General features: G+C 43.8%; 1 protein-coding gene across 1 annotated transcript in view; it reads left to right on the top strand.

Moving 5' to 3' along the window:
* Positions 1 to 22,684, top strand: part of SLC5A7 (solute carrier family 5 member 7) — a 393,122-nt gene that overhangs the window by 220,390 nt on the left and 150,048 nt on the right. The window contains exon 3 of the mRNA XM_078656154.1: positions 4,271 to 4,426. Coding sequence (XP_078512280.1) covers positions 4,271 to 4,426 — 156 coding nt within the window. The remainder of the gene's footprint in view (positions 1 to 4,270; positions 4,427 to 22,684) is intronic.

Below are 22,684 nucleotides of genomic sequence, written 5' to 3'. Positions count from 1 at the left end.
TCTGCACTCACTACTCTGCACTCTGCACTCTGCACTCACTACTCTGCACTCTGCACTCTGCACTCACTACTCTGCACTCTGCACTCACAACTCTGCACTCACTACTCTGCACTCTGCACTCTGCACTCACTACTCTGCACTCTGCACTCTGCACTCACTACTCTGCACTCACTACTCTGCACTCTGCACTCACTACTCTGCACTCTGCACTCACTACTCTGCACTCTGCACTCACTACTCTGCACTCTGCACTCTGCACTCACTACTCTGCACTCTGCACTCACTACTCTGCACTCTGCACTCTGCACTCACTACTCTGCACTCTGCACTCACTACTCTGCACTCTGCACTCTGCACTCACTACTCTGCACTCTGCACTCTGCACTCACTACTCTGCACTCACTACTCTGCACTCTGCACTCACTACTCTGCACTCACTACTCTGCACTCTGCACTCTGCACTCACTACTCTGCACTCTGCACTCACTACTCTGCACTCTGCACTCACTACTCTGCACTCTGCACTCTGCACTCACTACTCTGCACTCACTACTCTGCACTCTGCACTCTGCACTCACTACTCTGCACTCTGCACTCTGCACTCACTACTCTGCACTCTGCACTCACTACTCTGCACTCTGCACTCTGCACTCACTACTCTGCACTCACTACTCTGCACTCTGCACTCTGCACTCACTACTCTGCACTCACTACTCTGCACTCTGCACTCACTACTCTGCACTCTGCACTCTGCACTCACTACTCTGCACTCTGCACTCACTACTCTGCACTCTGCACTCTGCACTCACTACTCTGCACTCACTACTCTGCACTCTGCACTCTGCACTCACTACTCTGCACTCTGCACTCTGCACTCACTACTCTGCACTCACTACTCTGCACTCACTACTCTGCACTCTGCACTCACTACTCTGCACTCTGCATTCACTACTCTGCACTCACTACTCTGCACTCTGCACTCACTACTCTGCACTCTGCACTCACTACTCTGCACTCTGCACTCACTACTCTGCACTCTGCACTCACTACTCTGCACTCTGCACTCTGCACTCACCACTCTGCACTCACTACTCTGCACTCTGCACTCACTACTCTGCACTCACTACTCTGCACTCTGCACTCACTACTCTGCACTCTGCACTCTGCACTCACTACTCTGCACCATTGCGAAGATTCAGCCTTAATGTATGGACATTCGTACTGTCCAGCATATGTGTAAATGATGCTCCACTTACACGGTCACGGGTATAGATAACCAGCACTACACTTGCATAGAATACTATGAGAAGTCGAACATTCCACAAAGGTTTTAAGCCACTTCTGAGGTACCAGCCAAGTATTTCTGCCTCTTCAGAATCACCAGTGGCACTTTTTGTACATGGTGTGAGGTAAGGGTTACTCTTTTGCTGAGATACAGAATCGCAGAGGCCTCCTAAAAGCAAAGTCGTTCCCCTGTGCAAAACAATTATCTTATCAGGCAGCCCGTGAGACAGTAAGCATGTGCGCAATACGAAGAAAGTGGAACGCGAAAGAACGCAAAATTGGATCGTTTCCCCCGATTTCTGTCGTTTCCCTCAATTTCTGCTTAGGGTCGTGTGACCGAGACTCGAACCCGGGTCCTCTCGGTCCGAGGTCGAGCGCCCTAGCCGTTAGGCCACCTCCTCTCCGCTATAAAAGCGGCATGCGGGGAGCATCTTGTGGTTTTCAAAACCCATTTGTGCGGCCTACTCTCCGCCTCCGTATCCCGTGTAATCGGAAATGTGTGGCACCGTCACAAGCCTCTCCGTAATTAGCACCGGGGCTGAGTAACGAGAGAAAGGATTACTCCCTTATAAAGTGCTTGAAACCCGGCTATCGGTATAAAGCGCCACTTAGATAAACAAGGCCACAGTTAATTGAATGCCCTCCATTTTTTAGGTCTAAATTCAATCGCGGGCCCTATGCTTTATCCCGTTCTCAAAGAAAGGGAACTTCGTATCCTTTAATGTAAGTTCTTGAACTGAAAAGCTTATTATTCTTTCAACAGTAGCATGTCTCCCTCTTGTTTAACTCCACCGAGAGTTTCATTTGCAAGAGAGTACCCAAAGCGCTACTGAGAAACTAGGGGCTGTTGCATTTAAATATCCGCAAGCCCAACACCAAGGCTGCCTAGTCTTGAATTTGTCTTGTGCTTTTTTACTACGGAGGCCGCTAGCAACCCTTCCGCCTTCCGGCCATGTCGGAGGCTGCCCCAAGTATTACATTATTTATCTTGGCGCTGTGCAATGGAGTTTCTTGTTACCCATTTCAACGAGCGTCATGTTATCGACCTTAGATGAATGATAGGCAGGGCAGCCCTACAGGATCGGTGCCTCCTGGTCCTCGTGGTGTCCAGCTGGAGGGCCTACTCTTCAGGGTGCAATTGAGAGACCTGAACTTGCCATCACAACTGTCAGTCGAAATAGGGGGCGGGTTATGCCTCTCACCGTGGCCTCGGTGGCCTGCGCAGTGCCTACCTCCCGATGCTGGAAGGTATTTCGTGCGTAATAAATTGGACATAAGCTGGGCAGTCTTTAATAAGAGGACGTGCAAGATTATCCCTTTCACCGGCCAAAGCTTATCTCTCAATGGATGGCTGAGGGCCATTGCTCTACAGTTAATTAGCAGCAGAGGTAAATCAGGCTCTGGAAGGAGACGATCTCCACACATCTATCTTTGGAGGGCTTCTTAGGTCAGAGGTCACAAAGGACCGATGTGTGAGGCGGGAGGAGGCCCGAGAAATGAAAGAGCAAATGGCTGGAAAGGATCCCAGTGCATCTGAGAAAACCCAGCGCTGAACACTGTGTATTTCAATATAAACAAGAAATCACTGAGGTCCGTTTATTTTTTTGCCGAGTTTTATATAGCGCAAACTTTACCCGAATCGGGTATCGGAGCGCTTTACAGAGCACCAGTTACGTTACATGAGGACACAACACTCACCTTTAAAGTTGCTGGGGACGGCCGCCGGTGCAATCTGCAGACTGCAGAGTTCACAGGAGAGGAGGGGCTGGGGCCGGGAGGAGCAGCTCAGGCTCGCAGTCCGTAGTCGCAGGCTCCGCTCAGCTCGAAAGGAATTTGAAAAGGAGGAAGTGGGGGGGGGGGGGCAAAGATAAAGGGCAAGATTCCCGTGTCACTGTTCTGTTGCATGCAATGGTGTACGCGCGCGCACCATCTGGATTGCATTACACGGGCACTCTGACAGCTCGTAATTAAGATTAATCACTCTGCCGTGCTCGTTCTCACACACAATATGCCACATCGGGCACGCGTAAATTACTTACATCCTATCACGGCAACGCTAATACATACACAGCACAGCGAAGACGAATCACTAGGCAGATGAAAAATACACTAAGGAATGTGTCTGTTCAGACCCCTAGAGATCCTTTCTTTCTTCTTTAGCATTAGGAGCTCGAAGCTCCACCCCCTTCGTGGGCGGAGGCCGAGCCCTAAAAATGGATATAGGGGTTAAGATTTAAAAAAATTATTATTGTAGTCTGTCTTCTTTATTTATCATGACCCATGTTGGAAAAGATTGGGACTTGTCCAGGGTATGGAAGAGGAGAGAGAAAAAAAAGAGAGAAGAAGAAGTAGGAATTGTGGCCTGTATATAAAGTGCATGTATTGGTGGAAGGAGTACCCAGATGAAAAAAATAGAATAAAAACGGATGCAAGGGAGAAAGAGAAGGCCTGGATGGTCAAAGTTAACCGACCGACGAAGGAAATATGAATATACTTCGAAAATATATATCGTAGAAGGTGCTTTCTACTACGCTTAAAATGAAAGGAAGATGAGTGTGTGCATGGAATGAAAGAATGAGTTACCCAGGACTGCTTTTTGAACAGAAAATGAATTTTCCAAGACGAGCTCCCATTAGTCAGTGTGAAGTTTATCATCATTATAACATACGGTCTTAACCTTAAGTCTTCAGCTTCGTAACACAAACTGGAATGAACATAAGGCTTGTTTTAAACTTTTTGTATATTACTTAATTGTATTAGCCAGGAGGAGCATATGCTTTGCTACCACCTACTGTGCCAAGCAGGGCCTGATATATCAAAGGGATTGACCCTTTCTGTATCTACGGGAAATGCTTTAAAACATAAGGACCCAAGTGAATTGTCTGTCAAACTCACCTTTATTGTGCATATGTTTTTTTACTTATCCTAAAAAACAATTCATGCCGTTCACCTGTTGCATTTTCCATTTGTTATTGTGTGTTCACAGGCGGCCTGTTTTTTGCCAAGCCCATGCGCTCCAGGGGTTACGTAACAATGCTCGACCCTTTCCAGCAGATCTACGGAAAGCGCATGGGAGGGTTACTCTTCATACCTGCTCTGATGGGAGAAATGTTTTGGGCTGCCGCGATCCTTTCTGCACTAGGTGAGTCAACAAAGATCCTGAGAAATAGAATGAGGCCAGATATGCATTTTTCTCCTCTGTCAGAGAGTCGGGCATCTATTATTTGAAGGAGATTAACCACAAATATATTTCAGACACCGACCTACTTATCAATTGACTATTTTCATACTCGCATATTTTTCACTACTAAGGTATAGATGCATCAAAGGAATAACCGGTCGCAAACGGGCAGATTCTCAGAATCTGCCCCTTTGCGACCAGTATTTTTGCATTTGGGATGCATCATCCCAAATGCAAAAATCGCAATTTAAGAAATCGCAAAATTGCGATTACTTAAATTGCGATTGCATTTAAGGAATCGTAAATTGAGATTCCTTAAATGGAATGCATCAAAGTAAAAAAAAAATGCGATTTCGCTATTAGGGGGAGCAAATTACCATGAAGTTGAACTTCATGGTAATTTGCAAAAACTTTGAAAAATGTTAGTGCATTTTTCAAAGTTCCATTTTACACACACACATGCCCTTAGGGCATGTGTGTGTGCAAGATGTTCTCATATGCAGATTTCAGGGGTGCAACAGGGTGTCCTTTTGACACCCTGGCACCCTTGAAATTGCATTCTCAATTTGCGATTCTCTAATTGAGAATCGCAAATTGAGAATGTCTTCCCATTCATTCCTATGGGCCTCTAGGCCCATAGGAATAATTGGGGAGGTATTCCTTAATTGCGACTCGCAAATTGCGAGTCGCGAGTCGCAATTAAGGAACGTTTAGAAATCGCTAATATTTTTGCGATTCCTACATGCATAGCCTTTTGCTATTCCTTATTAGCGAATCCTTATTTTTTGCTAATAAGGAATCGCAAATGGCATTGTTGATGCATCTATACCTAAGTGGTTTACCGAAACCAATGACAGGTATGGACGGAAAAAGGAATGTGTTAACCCTAAAAGCAGTGAAGTTGTGAATTGCTCTCCTTGGGTCCTGATTACGAAGGCCTCATAGGGTGGTGTGCTGTTCATGACATCGTTAAAAACCTATACCATGGGTTGGAATTTAACAGGTGCGATGAATAGACCCTCTAGTGTGAGTTTCAGCAGCGGCCTGCACTGATTGGAGTTTTGGGGTAGGGGCAGTATGAGAGGAGGACGCTGGAGGTAGGGGGCGGGAGCTGGAAGGGGGAGGACGCGGAGGAAGCAGGGATAAAAAATAATAATAATCTTACCTTCTCGCCGCTTCCTCACCTCCGTAGTCCTCCCTCGCTCAGCCTTACCGGAAGCACACCCATGCGACCAGTCAGCCAACCACAATGCTGCCTTAGCAGCATTTTGACTGGTCTGCGCACCATATTTCGGCACTCAGACTCTGACTGGGGGCCTGGGCATGTTCTCCATGTAGGCTGTAATGCAGCCTGCATGGATAACATGCGTAGTGCGCAAGACTGTTTTGGGCGGCCCGAGAGGGCCGGCCAAGCAGTTACTGCGCACTTTAGGAGTGTGCTACAACTCCTCCCTTGCCCCCGCCCCCGAACGTAAAGAAGACAGAAGTAGAAGAAAATACAATTATAATAACGCGAGTTATTTTACGTTGTTATCATTTCATTTCCCCTTTGTGTCACTGCAAAAACAAAAAAGCAGTGGGGCGATGCTCCTCCACCTTAGAGGAGGAGCCCCTTCAAAATGGGAATTGCATGAAAATTCTGGTGCTTTCAACACCAAATTCGTGATTCAGAAAAGGGGGTGGTGATGCATGTCCCCGAACTTAGAGGGCATTTTCCCTGATATAGATTGACAGATTTGATCTGGCGATTGGTTCCTGGTGAAAATTGTTATTGTACGCTCTTTCCTGCTCCCTGTTATTGCTGAGTATGTTAAACTCTGCACAGTTATTCCGATGTTTGTGAAAATAGGGATTCGTCCAGGGGTCAGAATTTTCCAAACCAAGAGATAATCAGGACCTTCGAGTAATTTTGTAAGCAGCTTTAATCAGTTAATGGCAGCTCTTAGTTAGTAACAAGTACTAGCTCATCCAATAGGCCTTTGGTTTTTTTGTGTGTTTTTTTTTTGTTTACTTTATTTACCGTTGTATCACAATTCTGCAATACAAACATGATTGCTCACTGTCATTGTTACATTGGTATAGTAATACAAAGGAGTAAGGTAATGGTAGTCATGATGTCAATACTTCTATAAACAAGAAATAGCGTTAAGGTATGCAGGTGTAGTCCAGATGGCATGTATCAATACATAGGTTGTCCCCAGCTGTCCGCAGCATATCCCTCCCGCCAAGCGATCGAATCCAGGCACATACGTGCATTCAAGAAAGCAACTCTTGAGTGACCCGTGTAGGCCGTTATGAAATAGGTGAGTGTGCAAAGAGTAGCTATCCTACACCGGTTTGAACAATGCCCTGTTCAACTTGAGAGTCGGCAGTCGGGCGGCTAGCCAGATTGTAAGCCCTGAAAGGCCCCCAAATATCTTTGGGCGGAGAGGAACGTGGCAATGTGGTGGAGTAAAGTTCACTATTGGTGTTGCAGAAGGCAAGGCTATGAAGCCATCCCTGTAGTGTGGGAACTGTTTTCCGGCCCAGTGTAGTGCAATTTCTCTTTTAGCAAGCAGCAAACTAAGAGCGGCGAACCTACGTGTACGCTTGGGAAAGTTCACTAAATAGCCCAATAATGCAATCTCAGGAGTGGGGATGAGGGTCAGCTCAATCATATCTCCCAGTGTTTCGTGCACCGCCTCCCAAAATGGTAGTAGTTTGGGACATGTCCACAAAAGGTGGGCAAAGTCCGCGTGAGGGGCGTTACACTTTCGACAATTGTGCGGTCTGAAAGGAACAAGTCTATGGGATCTGGCCAGAGTGATGTATATTCTAAGCAGAAACTTAAAATATAGCAGTTTGTGCCGACTATTCAAAGAGACTTCTCTTGTTACTGTGCAACCTTTGGCCGATGTCCGTGCAAATGTTGTCATCCTGTACTGGAATGATCTCGGAGCAGGCCTTGTACAATTTGGATATAAGATGTATCTGCCTCCCAGTCCGTCCAAATGTTGTCATCCTGTACTGGAATGATCTCGGAGCAGGCCTTGTACAATTTGGATATAAGATGTATCCCTCATGGGCTCTCAATGATTGTGGACAAAGGGGAAAATGAGTGTGGTTCAATGGGAAAACCAGGCAGAGATGCCCGAAGCACCGAGCGGATTCGCGCCAGAACAAAGCGATCCATGAAGGTGGCATCATGGAAGCGGTCTTCGTCCATAACAGAAAAGGTGTGTCCACCGGGGAATAAGTCCCCAAGTATGGTGTTGGAAAATGTTGCCAAGGTGCGCTGCACCAGTCTCTCTCCCGTGATCGGTAGCCAGCAGGCATTGGGAAGCAGGAGCATCGAGGAGTAAGGAGTAGGTGTGCCGGTGATCCGCTTCAGCTTCTCCCATACCCAGCTGGTGGTGGAAACCGTTTGTATGTCATTGGGGTCTCTGGGAATGCTCAGGGTAATACTGTTGAGAGTGTGTCAGGCAGTACCAAATCTGCCTCAGGGCATATATATGGGATCCTAGCATTGTGGTGGAACCACGAGAAGGCCTAACTACAGTGGGCCACTATATAATACAGCTGTAGATCAGGCAACCCGAACCCCCCTCTCTCATATGGAAGGGTCAAAATCTGCCAGCACACCCGGGGCTGTTTACCTCCCCAAACCAATTTTATAAGATGCAAGTGCAATGTAACGAACAAACTGTTAGGCAGCGGAATGGGGATATTGTTGAAGAGGTATAAGAATTTAGGGAGCACGACCATCTTGCTGAGAGCCACTCTACAAGCAATCGAAAGCGGTAAACGCAACCATCGCTCCACCTGCGCCTCCAGGGTGTTGATAGCCTGGCCATAGTTTAGGCGGATAATGTGAGCTGTGTCCAGATGTATATGAAAGCCCAGATATTTAACGGAGTACGAATAGGCCTTTGTTGGCTGCCAGAGTTTTGATTTTGTCAATGCTTGTTTTGTCATGGTCTTTGTAAAACTTTAGTGTTCGAACAGCTGCCGGGCCCTTGTGAAGCTAAAACTATAACTGACTAAAAGCAAAAATATTTTTGAGGGGTCTCGAAAAGCAGGCACTGATGGGAAGTACTTTATTTGTGGATGTGCCTATTGTGAAATGGAAGAATGCAGTCACTCACAGCAAAGTGAGTGGACTAACTTAATGCTGTGTGCTGCAGTGAGCAGAAGAAAAATGTGAATAGTACAATAATAGACTAATCAATGAAGAGCATATTTTATGTCTTACTTTTAGTAGAATTAAAAGGTCAGGGCTAATACAAGACCTACAAAATATAGGTGCGGGGTTCCTAAGTTTTTGTTAGGATCCTGCTCCCAGCTCCGTCAAGTGCCACAGTTTCCAAATTCCAACGCTGCTTAGTTTTGATTGTACCCCATATTTTTTGACTACATTACACTTTATTTTATTTATCTCACTCAGTTCTTTCTCACCCCTGCTTTCTTCCTTCGTCACTTATTTTATTTTTCGCTACCTCCTTTATCTCTATTTTGTCTCTTTTCCTCTTTGTCAAAGGCTGATGATGAAAAATAAGCCCTGACCACATAAAAAAGTACTGGTGCTCACCACCCAAACAAAGTAAGCTCTGGCTACTGCACAAGACCTTCAAGCACAACTCTAAAAAAGATCCACTGTTTTAAAACAAACGTTTACAGTTTCTTCGTAGAGACTTTTCTGAAACAAATAGCCCCCAACCAAGCACCTGTAATTAGAAACTAACAAGAGACCCTCCTGCCTGCTTTCCCCTTCAAATAAAAGAAGCACTTGGCTGGATTCACGTGGTTTTCATCATTAGCGGTCTTGTTTGCTGGCAGAGTTGGTAATGCTAATATTTCTTGTTAATTTCCCACCTCTCTGGTCTGCATTCTTCATTTTCGAAATTTGTTTTTACAGATTTCTTCCAGCTGTGCTCTGATTACTTGTAAAGCATGGGGGAGCTTGTTTATCATCTCTTCACCGAGGGGTCCTATGCGCTTATGTACAGTGTGTTCGTGGTGATGTACCTGAAAAAGGATGGTGCTAAAACCTCCTTGGGAAAAATATGTAGGGGGCAGATTTACATGCCCCGTACACCACTTTTGCGCCGCCGTTGCGTCACTTTTGTGATGCAGCGGCGGCGCAAAGCCAGCGCCATACTGCGGGGTATTTACAACGTGACGCATCTAGGAAGATGCGTCACGTTGTAAATCCCTGCGCCACATGAAACCTGCGTCAGGTTTCATGTGGGCGTGTTGGCGCAGGGGGGGGCGTTCCGGCGCAGGAACGCCTCGGAAAAGTGGCTGAGTGAAATCTACAAGATTTCAATCAGTCACTTTTGCGACCCCGCTGTGTCAATACCTTACGCCTGCTTGTAGCAGACGTAAGGAGTGATGCAGCACAGCTAGTATAGGGCCCCGTCAAGCAGTGCTGGAGTTGTGTTGCGCTTGTGACACGACTCCAGCACTGCGTCACCTTTAAAGCATCAGATGCGTCCCGCATCTGTCTATTCTTGCGCCATAGTGCTCCGCATTGTAAATGCGGCGCATCCATGGTGGCGCAAGAGGTGTCTGCCGTGATGCAAAATAACTTGCGCATCCCTGCTGATATGCAGGGATCCGCCCGTTATTATAAATCTGCCCCTTAGTATCTGCTGAATGGAGGGTGGATTTCAACAGATGCTTTAGGATGTCCATTGCCCCTCCTTGCTCTAAGTTAAACTGACCCCCTCTGGCATCTTCTTGATGTCCTGCAGACTAGGGAGCTGCTTTGAGAGCAGGATGAGCACACACAGCCCAACAATGGTACCATGTCCCATCACCAGGTTCTGCATCCTGCAGTGTGGGAATAGTACGAATATTTTTCCCAACATGAATTTGGTTCCCAGCACAGTCCAGTCCAGCCCTTGATATGACTACTGCGACTGTCAGTTCCACTCACTGTTGATTGCAGCTCGATACACCATTTGTGGTTGTAGATCACATGACAAATGTGATCCAAATGTGACAGCATGCTACAAACAAAATACTATATCTATTGTATCTTTCTCTGTCTCTATATAAATATATTACCCATGGGCACTTGACCGTGGGTATTAATAGTTAGGTTTGCTTTTCAATAGGTAGAGCATTGTTTAGTTTGCTGATTGCTTTGATGCCATTTGACGAATCTTCACGAACGTTTAAAAAAAAAGGTTCATCCATCTCGCTCCTTCCGTTTTGGGGTGATCCATCAACCGGGTGGCCAAGAAAAAAGGGGTTCCAAAACCAAATTTCTCTATGCATTTTTAATAGACTTTTTTTTAAAAAGGCTACAGCCGAAATGCTTTAATGTAAATGCACCAAATTTGGCAGTAAGCTAGATCTTGGCCCAGGAACCGTGCATTTGTGATTGAGTGTAAATCCGTTCAGTAGTTTAGAAGAAATTAAGGTGCAAAAATATTTGTTTATCTGGACCGTTGAGTTAAAGGGACTCTTGCGAGAGTACCGCGAGCTCAACTTAAAACAATAGAACATTCTGATTGACCAAGGGGGCTTTTTTTCTCCTTGGGCCATCTCGGCCCCGCAGGAGTGAGGCTCCAGCTGGAGCAAGCGCTCTGATTGGCTGACAGCAACATGAACAAAAATATTGCTACAGCCATTACTGAATTCGTGGACTCAGTCACCTGTTCTGAAAATGTTTCTATAAAAAGATGTAAGTGGGCCCTAATCCTCTTGTGGAGGGAGATCCCTGGGGATAGAATTTGAAAAAAAATCTGAAATCCTGCTGTACTCCAGTGGGATCATGGGAAAAAAACAAACTGGCAGCCACCTTTTTTAAAATTAAATATAACTATTGAGGTGGGTCAGGACCCGGCGGTCAATGTATTAGATAGTATTTGGAGACGGGTTTGTGTGGGGCCCCTCTTCCCGGAGCTGATTATAGTCCTGGGACCCCGTTCCCCAGGGCCCGGGATTTTTAAGAAAGGGGAGGGGGTACATGGACCACTCCCAGAGCTGATCATAGCCCTGTGGAGCCCATTCCCTGGAGCCCAGCATAAATAGTAAAGGGGAGGTGCATGTGACCTCTCTCCCCGAGTCTCTTAAGGCCCTTTGGACTCCATTCCGCAGGCCGGCTTCACTGTGGTGTCCCAAGGTGCCCACCCTGGGAACTTGTCGGGTCCCACCGTTCGGGAGCTGCAAAAATGCTCCCAAACGAGTGGGAGCAGACATTTGTTTACCTGTCCACAGACCCCTGCAGCCACTAGATTTACAACCTGAGAAAGGCCATGATCAGCGCTGCACTCACTTTTATCATTGGTACCTTCCCCATAACAGTCACCTTTTCTGATAGCTGGAAACACCGTCCTTCTCAAAAAACCCTCAGACGACCAGGAAGTATTTAGCAACAACCAACCCATTTCACTGCTCCTCTTCACAGCCAAAGTCACGAGAAGACCATCAACAGACATCTCTCGGACCATCTAGAACTCCACAAACTCCTGGATGACTGGCAATCAGGATTCTGAAACAAACACAGCACTGAAAACAGTCTTCATCGCTGCCACAGGCAACACATGCTCCATCCTTGTCCATGGGCAGACCGCTGCCCCCATCTTCCTCAACCTCTCTGCCGTTTTCAACACTGTCGCTCACCACACACTCAGCACCAGACTACACACAGCGGAAATACAAGGACCAGCACTCAAATGGATACCTTCTTTCCTCTCCAGATGAGCACAAGGAGTCATGCTCTTGCTGTTCACATCAAAAACCAAAGACCTCATATATGGAGTCCAACAGGAATCATCAATCAACACCCACACTTTTTAGCCTCTGCATGACTCCTCTGGCAGACATCATCAGATCCCACAGAATCAACATCATCTTTTTCACCATTGACACTAATCTCATTTGTTTCCTCTCAGGTGACACCATCCCCACCAAGACAAACTTCAAACAATGCATGACCAGTGTGGCCAATTGGGTGAAAGAAAACTGCCTCAAGTTTAACCCTGACCAAGCTGAAGTGTTCATATTTGGGACTAAGAGCTCACCTTGGGACTTCATGTGGTGGTCCATCCATCTGGGACCCACACCCACCCCAATCAACCATGCTAAGAACCTAGCCCTCATCCTGGACACCAACCACACCATGAAGTCTCAGGTCAACATCGTCATCTCCTCATGCTTTCACATACTCCAAATGTTACGTAACATGTTAAAGTGCCTTCCACTGACCACCAGATTTAACATCACGCATGCCTTAATCACAAGCAGATTGTACTATGGAAACACACACTATACTGACATCCCAACCCATCTCTTTCACCACCATCAAACCATTTAAAATGCAGCCACCAGATCTATCTTCGACGTCCCATCCCGAACCCACATCACACCACTCCTCAAAGAGCACCATTGGCTCACCATTCAGAAGTGCTGTCAGTTCAAACTTCTCACACATGCATTCAAGTCATTACACAAGGCCGGACCAGCATACCTCAATCACCGACTTCACTTGTACCAACCCACAAGACAACTTCGCTTCATATCACTTTCACTCGCACACACACCCCACATTCACGGAAGCAGAATGGAATGTCGATAATTTTCCTACCAAGCTGCCAAATCTAGGAACGACCTCCCCCAACACTTCAGGGCCTCCTCCTCACTTCTTGAATTCCTCAAAAGCTGAAGATCTAGCTATTCAACTAATCTTCTTGTGGGACCTTTGAGACTGCCTGTATTCAGACCCCAGCCTCACCATATGCTTACACTCAACTTCTCAGTGCCTGGATACCCTGGCAGGTGACAAGCAGCACTCTACAAATCCTCCTTACATTACATGAGCTCTTCGATCCAGGTTTCATCTTGATCAGATTTATTGGCCTCGAGGTAGGATTCATGACCACAGGTCCTGCTAAACACTGCTGAGTGCCAGGCCCTGTGACCAACCCATACTGTGTATGCCTATGGTTGGAGTTGGTGATCAGCGGTGTGCTGCATGCAAAGCATGCGGCCAAGCCCAACTGGACACCGATGAAAGCTGTGTGCAGCAGGCAGAGACAGACTGGCTACCGGGCTTTTCTTAATAAACAATGCAAAACAAATGTTTAAAAAAGTACTCTTTAAAGCTATTTGTTTGGAATTGTTCATTTAGAAGCGCCGGCAGCTCCGCAGCAACAAAATCAGCCCCATCAGCAATGAACCTGGACCCCTCCCTGCCACCCCAGCAAAATCGCCCGGTTGCCAGTCCGGCCCTGGCAGTAAGGTGTGTCTGCTCATGATAAGTTGGCTGCAGAGCCTGCATCTAACTGTTAGATGTCCTGTATGATCAACAAACCACTGAAATTCAAGTAGAAAATACAATTTTGAGTGAAGTTATGTTTAGCTTTGGTTATTTCACCACAATATATGTTTAAAAACCTCATAAACTTACTTAGTCACCACAGTTAAAGTACAGTTATGGTTATGAATTTAAACTGAAAAACTTCTGAAAAGTTATAGTTAGCTCTGCAATATAATATTGCACAACATCCATACAAACCATAACTTGCACGACAATTCAATGCTTAAGAACTCACAATATTTATACCTATAAATAACAATACCAAAAATCACAACTTAATTAAATACCAGCACATATTCCAACCAATACATAATACTGTATTTATAGACATCTTTTATAGTATGAATGGGAATGTGGTATGTAATCTCATCTGTACGAATATGGGTAGCATTTACAATCAAATCTGTCACATCAAAAGTGAGGTCATGAGTATTGCGTTTGGTGTGTGAGCTATTGTTTGCATGTCCATTATGCTAGAAATGTATTGTAAAGTGTGACAAAGAAAAGCAAGGATTTATGCTTCTTCCTTCCATGCTCAAAACATCTGGAAGAATAAGTAAGACTTACTGGATGTCTTTGTGCAAAAATATCTGCATAGTGGTCATTCCTTGCTCAAACCATTCAGGACATACAGAGACACTGTTAGACGATTCCATGTGAGAGAGTGTAAATAAATCATCATTCTCAGAATTGTTTATAATCGAGCGGACACACCATAAATGTCCATTCAGAAAACAGTCAAGAGTAGCCCAAGTGTTATCACACATCATTTAGTCACCAATTTCATCGGTGAATTGTATCCCAGTTGGACCTGGAGCTGCTGTAAAGCATCCCATTTGGCTAGAGGTGCCCCAATAAGTGAATACTCTGGAAAGCAAGCTGCTTCTTAGAACCCCATTCACTTTCTGTTCTTGCTGCAGAAGGAAAAGTGAGACATTACTCTATGTTGTTTGCAGCTGAATTAATACTAATGCATGAACAGTAAAACATTGTTTACAAATCCATACCTATTTTCTGTAACAAAGGCCACAAAACCCAAAACAGTAATAAGAGCAGGCCTGTAAGATGACATGATAACTATGAATCAGCTGCTAAGTACCAGTTGTACCAGCTTTTAACTGTTAAACTGTCTTGATAACTCTTAAACTGTTTGAGACAACAAATTTTTCCAGTGTAAACCTTATAAATAGAATGCTTAGTTAATGTAGGTTTTCCATATGATCTTAACTTCCAAACTATAATCTGAAGACCTAAGTCGTTGTGTTCTTGCCCTTCACAGATTTCTAGGCAAAGCTTACAGTGTTTGCCTTCATTTATTTGGTTGTTAGTTGGTTGGGAGGTTTTGCTTCATTAACAGTTGGTGGATGTAAGAGGTTGGTAGGTTTGACGCGAGATTTTATGTTTACACATAGCACTACTCAGACAGATTGTTATGCTTTGACAGGGTATCCCCAGTGTTTCAAACAATTTGGAGTTTTAAGCAATGCAACATATGCAAAAGGTTATACTCTACGTTCTGCAGTTTATTTTGTTTTGAGTTACCTCAAGGTGTCTATATACGGAAATTGAAGTTTGTGTTTGTCAAATAAGAAGACAAGGGAAGAAGATATTAGGAATTGGTGCCGCACTGGGTCTGCTCCAGCATTGGTGGTTATGGTTAGAGTTGTCTGCACTGGCTGCATGTGGAAAGAATCTGTACCCAGTGCCGTAATGGCCTTTTATCTAATTGGACATTTCTCCCATGGGCAGGATCGTTTGGGAGCTGGTTTTTCTAGTCCCAGGTATTTCAGTGATGATGTGTTGTAACTTGTAAGAATAATAAAAAGTGAATACATGAGTAAACAAAAAAGCTCTAGGTTGTATTATTTGCTTTTAAAATCCAATTTGTGTTGACCGTTGTAGAGTACTACCAACTGGTATATACTTGCAACATTGCTTTTTGGAAGCGGTGTTGTGCCAAGATTCTACACATAACTAGAATACTAAAGTAACTGAGATTTAAAAAGGAGGCCCAAGGGTGTATTTTGGAAGAAAGATAGACATGTTATCAAGTTAATAATTGATTTGTTATAACCAAGGTGCATTGTATGACATGTGTTAAGTTTACATACATGTACATCTGAGGAGAAAATGGCTATCTTGACGTGTATAAAATATAGCTGATAATACTCTTAAATCCAGAATGAATAATATGTTATTACTGGTGTCAGCTAAGTACTGGACAAGATTCAAAGAGGTCATAGGGTAATTCTGCAGAATTATCAAGAGGGATTGAAGTTGTTTTGTAACCCAGTAGCCAGGTAGCCAGATAGCCGGTAGCTAGTACCTGGTTACCCCTTGGTTGATAAGTTGTGATTTACAAATCCAGATAACATAACAACATGGTATAGCGAGGGAGACTGAAAAGGGTGTTGGCAGGTGTGACAAGGTCTACACTGTTGTTGTTAGAATTGAAGGCACATAAAGGCTGAGAACATGTAGATCTTAATAATGCATTTTGAGATCTTTACTTTTTTATGAAGGATATGCATATCTTGTCACACATAATAACAGAAACAAAGAAAAATAGAGGAACAAAGGGATACACTAAAATAATACAATACTGGGTGCAACTGTTCATGTAAAACTGCAACAAGGTCAAAAGAAGAAAAAATTATTATTAGATTAAAAAGATAAAATAATCATGACCAAACCTAGTCAGTCCAAAAACAGCTCAACATCCCCCTCATTGGGTCCCAGTTGCTCCTCAACCTGCCCGTACGCCATAATTTTTCAAAGAGCCAGTATTCACAAATGTGTGCTACCAAAGCTTGGCATTGGGAGCTTCTTTTAACAAACTGTACTGGGTCAAAACTAATCTCACCAGTGATATCACAAAAATATATACCTTTTAAATGTGATGGAATAACTGAAGAATGTCCTAATAATATTAACTTAGAAGCCTATTACACATTGGTCCAAAAGGTTTGATTCAACTTCTCCATGACAGGCTTCCAAAAAGGTTCAATTGAAGAGCAAGTAGAGAAGATGTTGAACCCTTCTGTTGGCTCCGGCAGTGATTAAAAGCCTTTAGCATCTTGTCTAACCTTCATAATCTAGAAATGATAAGGTGTCAGACAGAAATTGTTAATAAGCTTGAAATTATCGACCTTAACTTTTGAAACATTTAAGGCACTCTGTGCAAGGATATTACTAAGCCTGAGATCATCCACGGTGATCTGTGACATGACGTGCCGGGTCCACATGTCCACTCTGACCTGAACGGAATCTGTCCTCCCTCCTACCACAACCTCTTTTGAAAAGATCATACATTATGCCAGAGTGACATTTCCCTTAAAGGGACCCTTAATAAAATAATCAACAAAATGACTCTAAGTGCAGCATATTTCTTCTGGGCTAACACTATTAAAACATTTGGCAGCTGTAAATACCAAATAAATCCGGCCCGGGAAAGAGAAAACCTTTGTTGCAAACTCTCAAAAGAGTGAAGAACACCTCCCTCAAAAAATTGCTATAGTGTAAAAAATTGAGAGTCTTCCCAAAATCTCAGGAATCTCTCATTCATTTGCCAGGGCCAGTTATGATTATAGCCCAAGTATGTATTGGTATTAAAGAGGGTAATATCTGGTTTTAAGATAAGCCCAGATAAAGTGAAAGACCTGTAGGGTCTTAAAGCAAATCGGCTTGATATAAATTGTGCCAATAATGCTCACACAGGGCATGATGGCAAAAACCCAGAAAACATATGTCTCAATGGCCAAGGTTCCCTACCGAGCATCATCCTTAGTCGAGACAAAACTACAGCACGATAATAGACCTGCAAACCTGGTAAGGAGAGACCCCCCCTTCTCCCGTGAGAGGTGAAACAACTGTATATTATATCTAGGTTTCCAAATAGTTTTATAGACATCTTTGCAAAGACGCCTCCACCTTTGAAAAAATTGTTTGGGAGATAAAGAGGTATGCATCTGAACGAATATAGATAACAAGGTAAAATTATCATTTTAATGAGGTAACACCTCCCAATTAACCCCAAGTGGAGTCTATTCCACTTAATAAATGTCTCCTCCATTCTCATGAACAATCGGCCATCATTTAATTGTATTGTCTCCTCCATTTCAAGCGGCAACTCAACCCCGAGATATGTTGTAGAGCGTACCCAACGTTGATCCTGTCCCAGTGCCGCAACGTTAGACAAAACTTGAGTCTTATTGATGGTAAGCTTGTACCCTGAGACAGAACTGTAAATGCTGGCAATTGTATCTATTGTAGTTGAAGCAGACGTCAAAATAGCATTATCATTCATGTAGACCAAAACCTTGATCTCTAGCCTATGTATCTGAGGCGGAGAGATATCCTTGGGCATTTTCAAGGCTTGGATACGGGGCTCAACATATATTGCGAATAACTGGAGAGAAAGAGGGCAACCCTGCTGGGGGCCCCTGGTGATGCTAATAGGATACAATAGAATACCTGAGCACAAAATCTAAGCCTTGATGCCATTATGTAGCAGATTAACTCAATTCATAAACTGGGAACTAAAGCGAGCTGCTCCCCTCATTGACCACAGACACGACAAGGAAACCTGGTTAAATGCTTTTTCAGCATCTAGCATATTAATTCTGGCTTGGTTCCCATCAGCCGACACAACTTTTATGGCAGAAATGCATGTGATCACGGGGGCTGTGGTATCTCACCCAGGTATAAAGCCATGTTGATTCTCGGCAACCAAGTCAATGATCACAGAAAATAGTCAATTTGCAGAATCCAAGTGTACATTTTAGAATGTGCTTTGATCAATGAAATTGGCTCATTTGACCCACATAACTTAGGGTTCTTCCTCTTCTCAGAAAAAATGCTGATATTAGTTTCTGACGAAGTTTGGGGGACCTGCCCAGACTGCTTGAAAGAGTTAAAAAGATGACATAGGAGGAGCACAAGAACCTTTGAAAAGGTTGCAGAGAACGCGAGAGGAATTTGATCCAGGCCGGATGCTTTCCCCCTGGCTAGCTGTCTTACCGCATCTTCAACTTCCAACAAGGAGATTGGGTCCTCCAATCAAGACCACTGTGACTGAGTAGATGTATGATAATGCTGGGGGATAAATCGGTTTATAGTGCTTGTTGGAGCTGCCCCATCCCCATTATACCCACAGAATTCTTTGTGAATATGGGTTTGATCAGTAACCAGGTCACTCTTTTCATTAGTGATTGCCTGGATGCTGTTCATGCTAATTTTAACCTTAACCCTAAATGACAGTATACAACCCATCACTTAATTATTCTCGAAGCCATTAATTTGCTTTGCTCGGATCTTCTTAATCAACCTATCCCAAAGTCTCTCCCTGAGTGTAGCCTGAGCAATTGTAAGTTGCTGCAAGACAGCGGTAAAGGTTCCCCTGTCCTGATTTAACATACTTCATGCTAGATAACCATCCATGCCACGAAAAGAAGACATTATATGAACCTCCTCCTTAATCTGCTCCTTTAGTTGGTGATCAGAATATTTCAAAGTGCAGCCTCCACAACAAGCCTTAAGTGCATCCCATGAAACTGATGGGAAAGCGGAGCCTACATTAAACTGCACGTATTCCTTAAGTTCTTTATTCATATAATTATTATATCCTTCATCTGTAACTATTTTCTATCAAAAGTCCAATCACTGGACCAGCCGAGCAGAGCGGATTGCTCTGTTAGAAGGATTAAGGATAGAGAATTGTCATCAGCGATTCAGTTGACTCCTACAAGAGGAAAATAATGAATGGCTCACAAGAAACATATCGGTTTGAGAAAGTGATTTATTAGGAACAGAATAAAAGGTATGTCCAGGTTTGTTAGGATGACAATTCTGCCATACATCCACCAGTACATAAGACATGATGACCTGTCTCAACCCTTCCATTAGATGTTTTTTCGATTTGGGGGCTCCGCTCAGCCTGGCGAGTTGGAAGGAGTCCATACCATGATGGGGAGTAACATTAAAGCCCATGCAAAGTATAATTGGTTCAGGACAGAAATGCAGTTCTGCCAGCAGCTGGCTGAGGAAAGTAGAATCATCCTCGTTATGCTTGTATGCTACACAGACCCTGAGTGTAACTTTCTCCTGGAAAATTATCATAATAAGCCATCGACCCTTCAGGTCAGAATGTTGCTCCCCAATAGACAAGCTCTTGTCGCAAGCCAAGAGAGCTACTCCACTTTCCACCAGAAGAAAAATTAGCCTCGAAGAGCATTTGCTAACGCAAATTTTCCAATAATGAGATTTCATACCCAGAGAGATGAGTCTCCTGTAAACAGACATGTGGGCATAGATGTAACAACTCTTCCCTAATTAATGTACATTTATGGGGGGATTTGATGCCGTTTACGTTTACTGCCAGTAAAGGTCACACGCACTAATGCTCAATTTTTGGCATCAGGGGACATCACGAAACTGAGGAGATGACCACTCGAGTGGCACATATTTTAATAAGCATAAACTATGAGTAATTATGAAATGAATGCATCAGTGCACGCCCTGATGAAGAAGAAATGTTTAGTCTGAAATGCATTGGAAATGTATTCAGTTGATAGAAGCAGAAACACTGCAGCTGACTAATGCAATGTGGATGGTGACACAAGACTTTTTAAACGATGGAACTATTTAATTTTGAAATAAGGACCTAAGGAGGAAAAGTATAAAAAAATAAAATCATTTTTACTGTGGTTCATTTGCAGCACTTTCTTGGCACGGCTCAGTGGTTCATCTGTGAGACTATTTGTTTTGTAACGAATAGCTGGAAGGGTGGTTGTATGTTCATTACCCAGACAGGGGATGTGGCAGGTTAGCATGCTTGGAATGATAGCATCTCCCTGTGCTGATTACACATGAATGTGAATGAGGAACACTTTGTATATCCTGATTAGACCTTATCATTCAATTGGGAATAAGAAATAACACCTTTCTTTTTGGCTGAAGTGTATGATTATAATGCTTAACTGTTATTTACTTGTTGAGTAAAACCAGTTAAAATATAATAAAGGAAAGCAATTGGCATATTTTTTCTGTGTCACCCTAGGTCCTAAAGGCATATAAGATATTAGTTTTGACCTATATGCATTTGTATAAGTACTTTGGCTGTTGTAATATTTCCCTGAGTCATCCCTAATGAGATCCACTTTTTTAACTACCCTCCAGGGTCAGTTCCCTTACTCTGCTGGCCACCTCGCAGTTCAAAGCCTCTCCCTGAACAATAGTCCATTTTGGGAAGCTGAGCTTTTCTTCGAGAAGGAATGGGGCGGGGTGGAATCTGCATAGGATGATTAGCTGCAACTCTCCAACAAGCCTTGGCATGACTTTTCCAAACAAAAATAAAGAAGAACAGGCAGAACTCTGACACCAGTGCCACCTTGTCTTCCCTTTGACGTCTTGGAGTGAAAAAACTAGTTTTGGGTGAGGGTGAAAAGATGTCAGTTAATAGACCCTCACTTGATTCTGCCATCTTGAAGAATCTCAGAAGGCTGTGCAGGGGTTAGGCAAGCCTGTGGACTGCTTCTAGGAAATGTCAGGGGTGGAGAGGTGATGTTGAGACTTTGAGAGGAGTGGAACTACAGGAGAGGAATAATGTACTGGCTCACTGATGAACCCTGTCTAGAGTGGAGGAACTCAGCACTCTGTTGGATTTTGCCACCATAGCCAGTAGCATTGGCTTTACCACTCCAATATCTTTTACTGTTTGGTCCTTTATGGTTGTTAGCCAATCTATGTAATGTGCAAATAAGACTCTTGAATTTAATGCTCACTGTTTTCATTTGTTCACACTTGCAGGAATGGTATGCAACTTTTGGAAGCTAAAAGAAAGTGAATATCTTTGGTACTGTAATCGAGACTTGTTAGACCTGGCATCCTTGGTGTGGTTTCCACTGACTTTTTTGCCTTCTGACGTCCTGTTTTGTTGAGTTTGATTTTGCTGGCGTTAGGACTCTGAGCACTTTACCACTGCTAACAAGGGATATAGTGCATGTGCTCTCTACATTAAACATAGTAGATTTGGCTTCTTCACAATTGGCAAATTAAATTTACTTTCCCCAGCAAAGTGCGCTACTCATGCCTAGGGCCTGTAAATTAAATGCTACTAGTGGCCTGCAGGACTGAATGTGCCCCCACTCAGTACCCCTTTAAACAAGTCTCAGGCCTACAATTATGGAGCCTGTGTATGCAGTTTTAAACTGTCATCTCGACCTGGCAAGTTAACCCTCTGGCCAGGCCCAAACCTTCTGATTTAATGCATATAAGTTCCCCCTAAGGTAGGCCATGGACAACCCAAAGACAGGGTGCAATGTATTTAAAAAGTAGGACACGTTCAAAGCTAGACCGAGGGTGACTCCGAGCTGCAGACAAGAATTCCAGTCTCTCCTCTTTGCAATGGTTGCATGACCAAAGCAGGACTATGAGAAGACCCTTTGGGAGGAAAAAGGGTTAACGAAGAGAGAGTTATAGAGAGGTAGGTACTGCTGGCAGCGTCAGGAGTGGCAAAAGCAAACAATCAGCCAGGACAAGCAGGATCATCAATACCATCTAATTTGATGAAAGATGGACACATATTAGTTGTAAAGATACCATAAAAATATTCAGGTAGAGTAAACATGATGGACCCGATCAAAAAGGTATACTTACACTTTTGTGTAAGTTTATATTTGTTTTAGAATTGACAAACTGCATTTAAATTTTATAGGAAGTTTACGAATGTGAAGATGAAGGCAGTCGTGGCAGAGAACTCTGCACATAAAAAGATAGGCGTGTTGCATCTTTTTATGTGCAGAGTTCTCCACCCCGACTGTGGAGTCACCGCATTCATAAACTTGGTATTAAAAGTGTACGTTTACCTTTGTGAATCAGGCCGCATATATAGAAATAGGGGCTTACTTGCTATA

This window comes from Lissotriton helveticus, chromosome 8, assembly GCF_964261635.1.
Source record: "Lissotriton helveticus chromosome 8, aLisHel1.1, whole genome shotgun sequence".
Taxonomy (NCBI): domain Eukaryota; kingdom Metazoa; phylum Chordata; class Amphibia; order Caudata; family Salamandridae; genus Lissotriton; species Lissotriton helveticus.
This window is presented reverse-complemented; position numbering and strand designations above follow the sequence as displayed.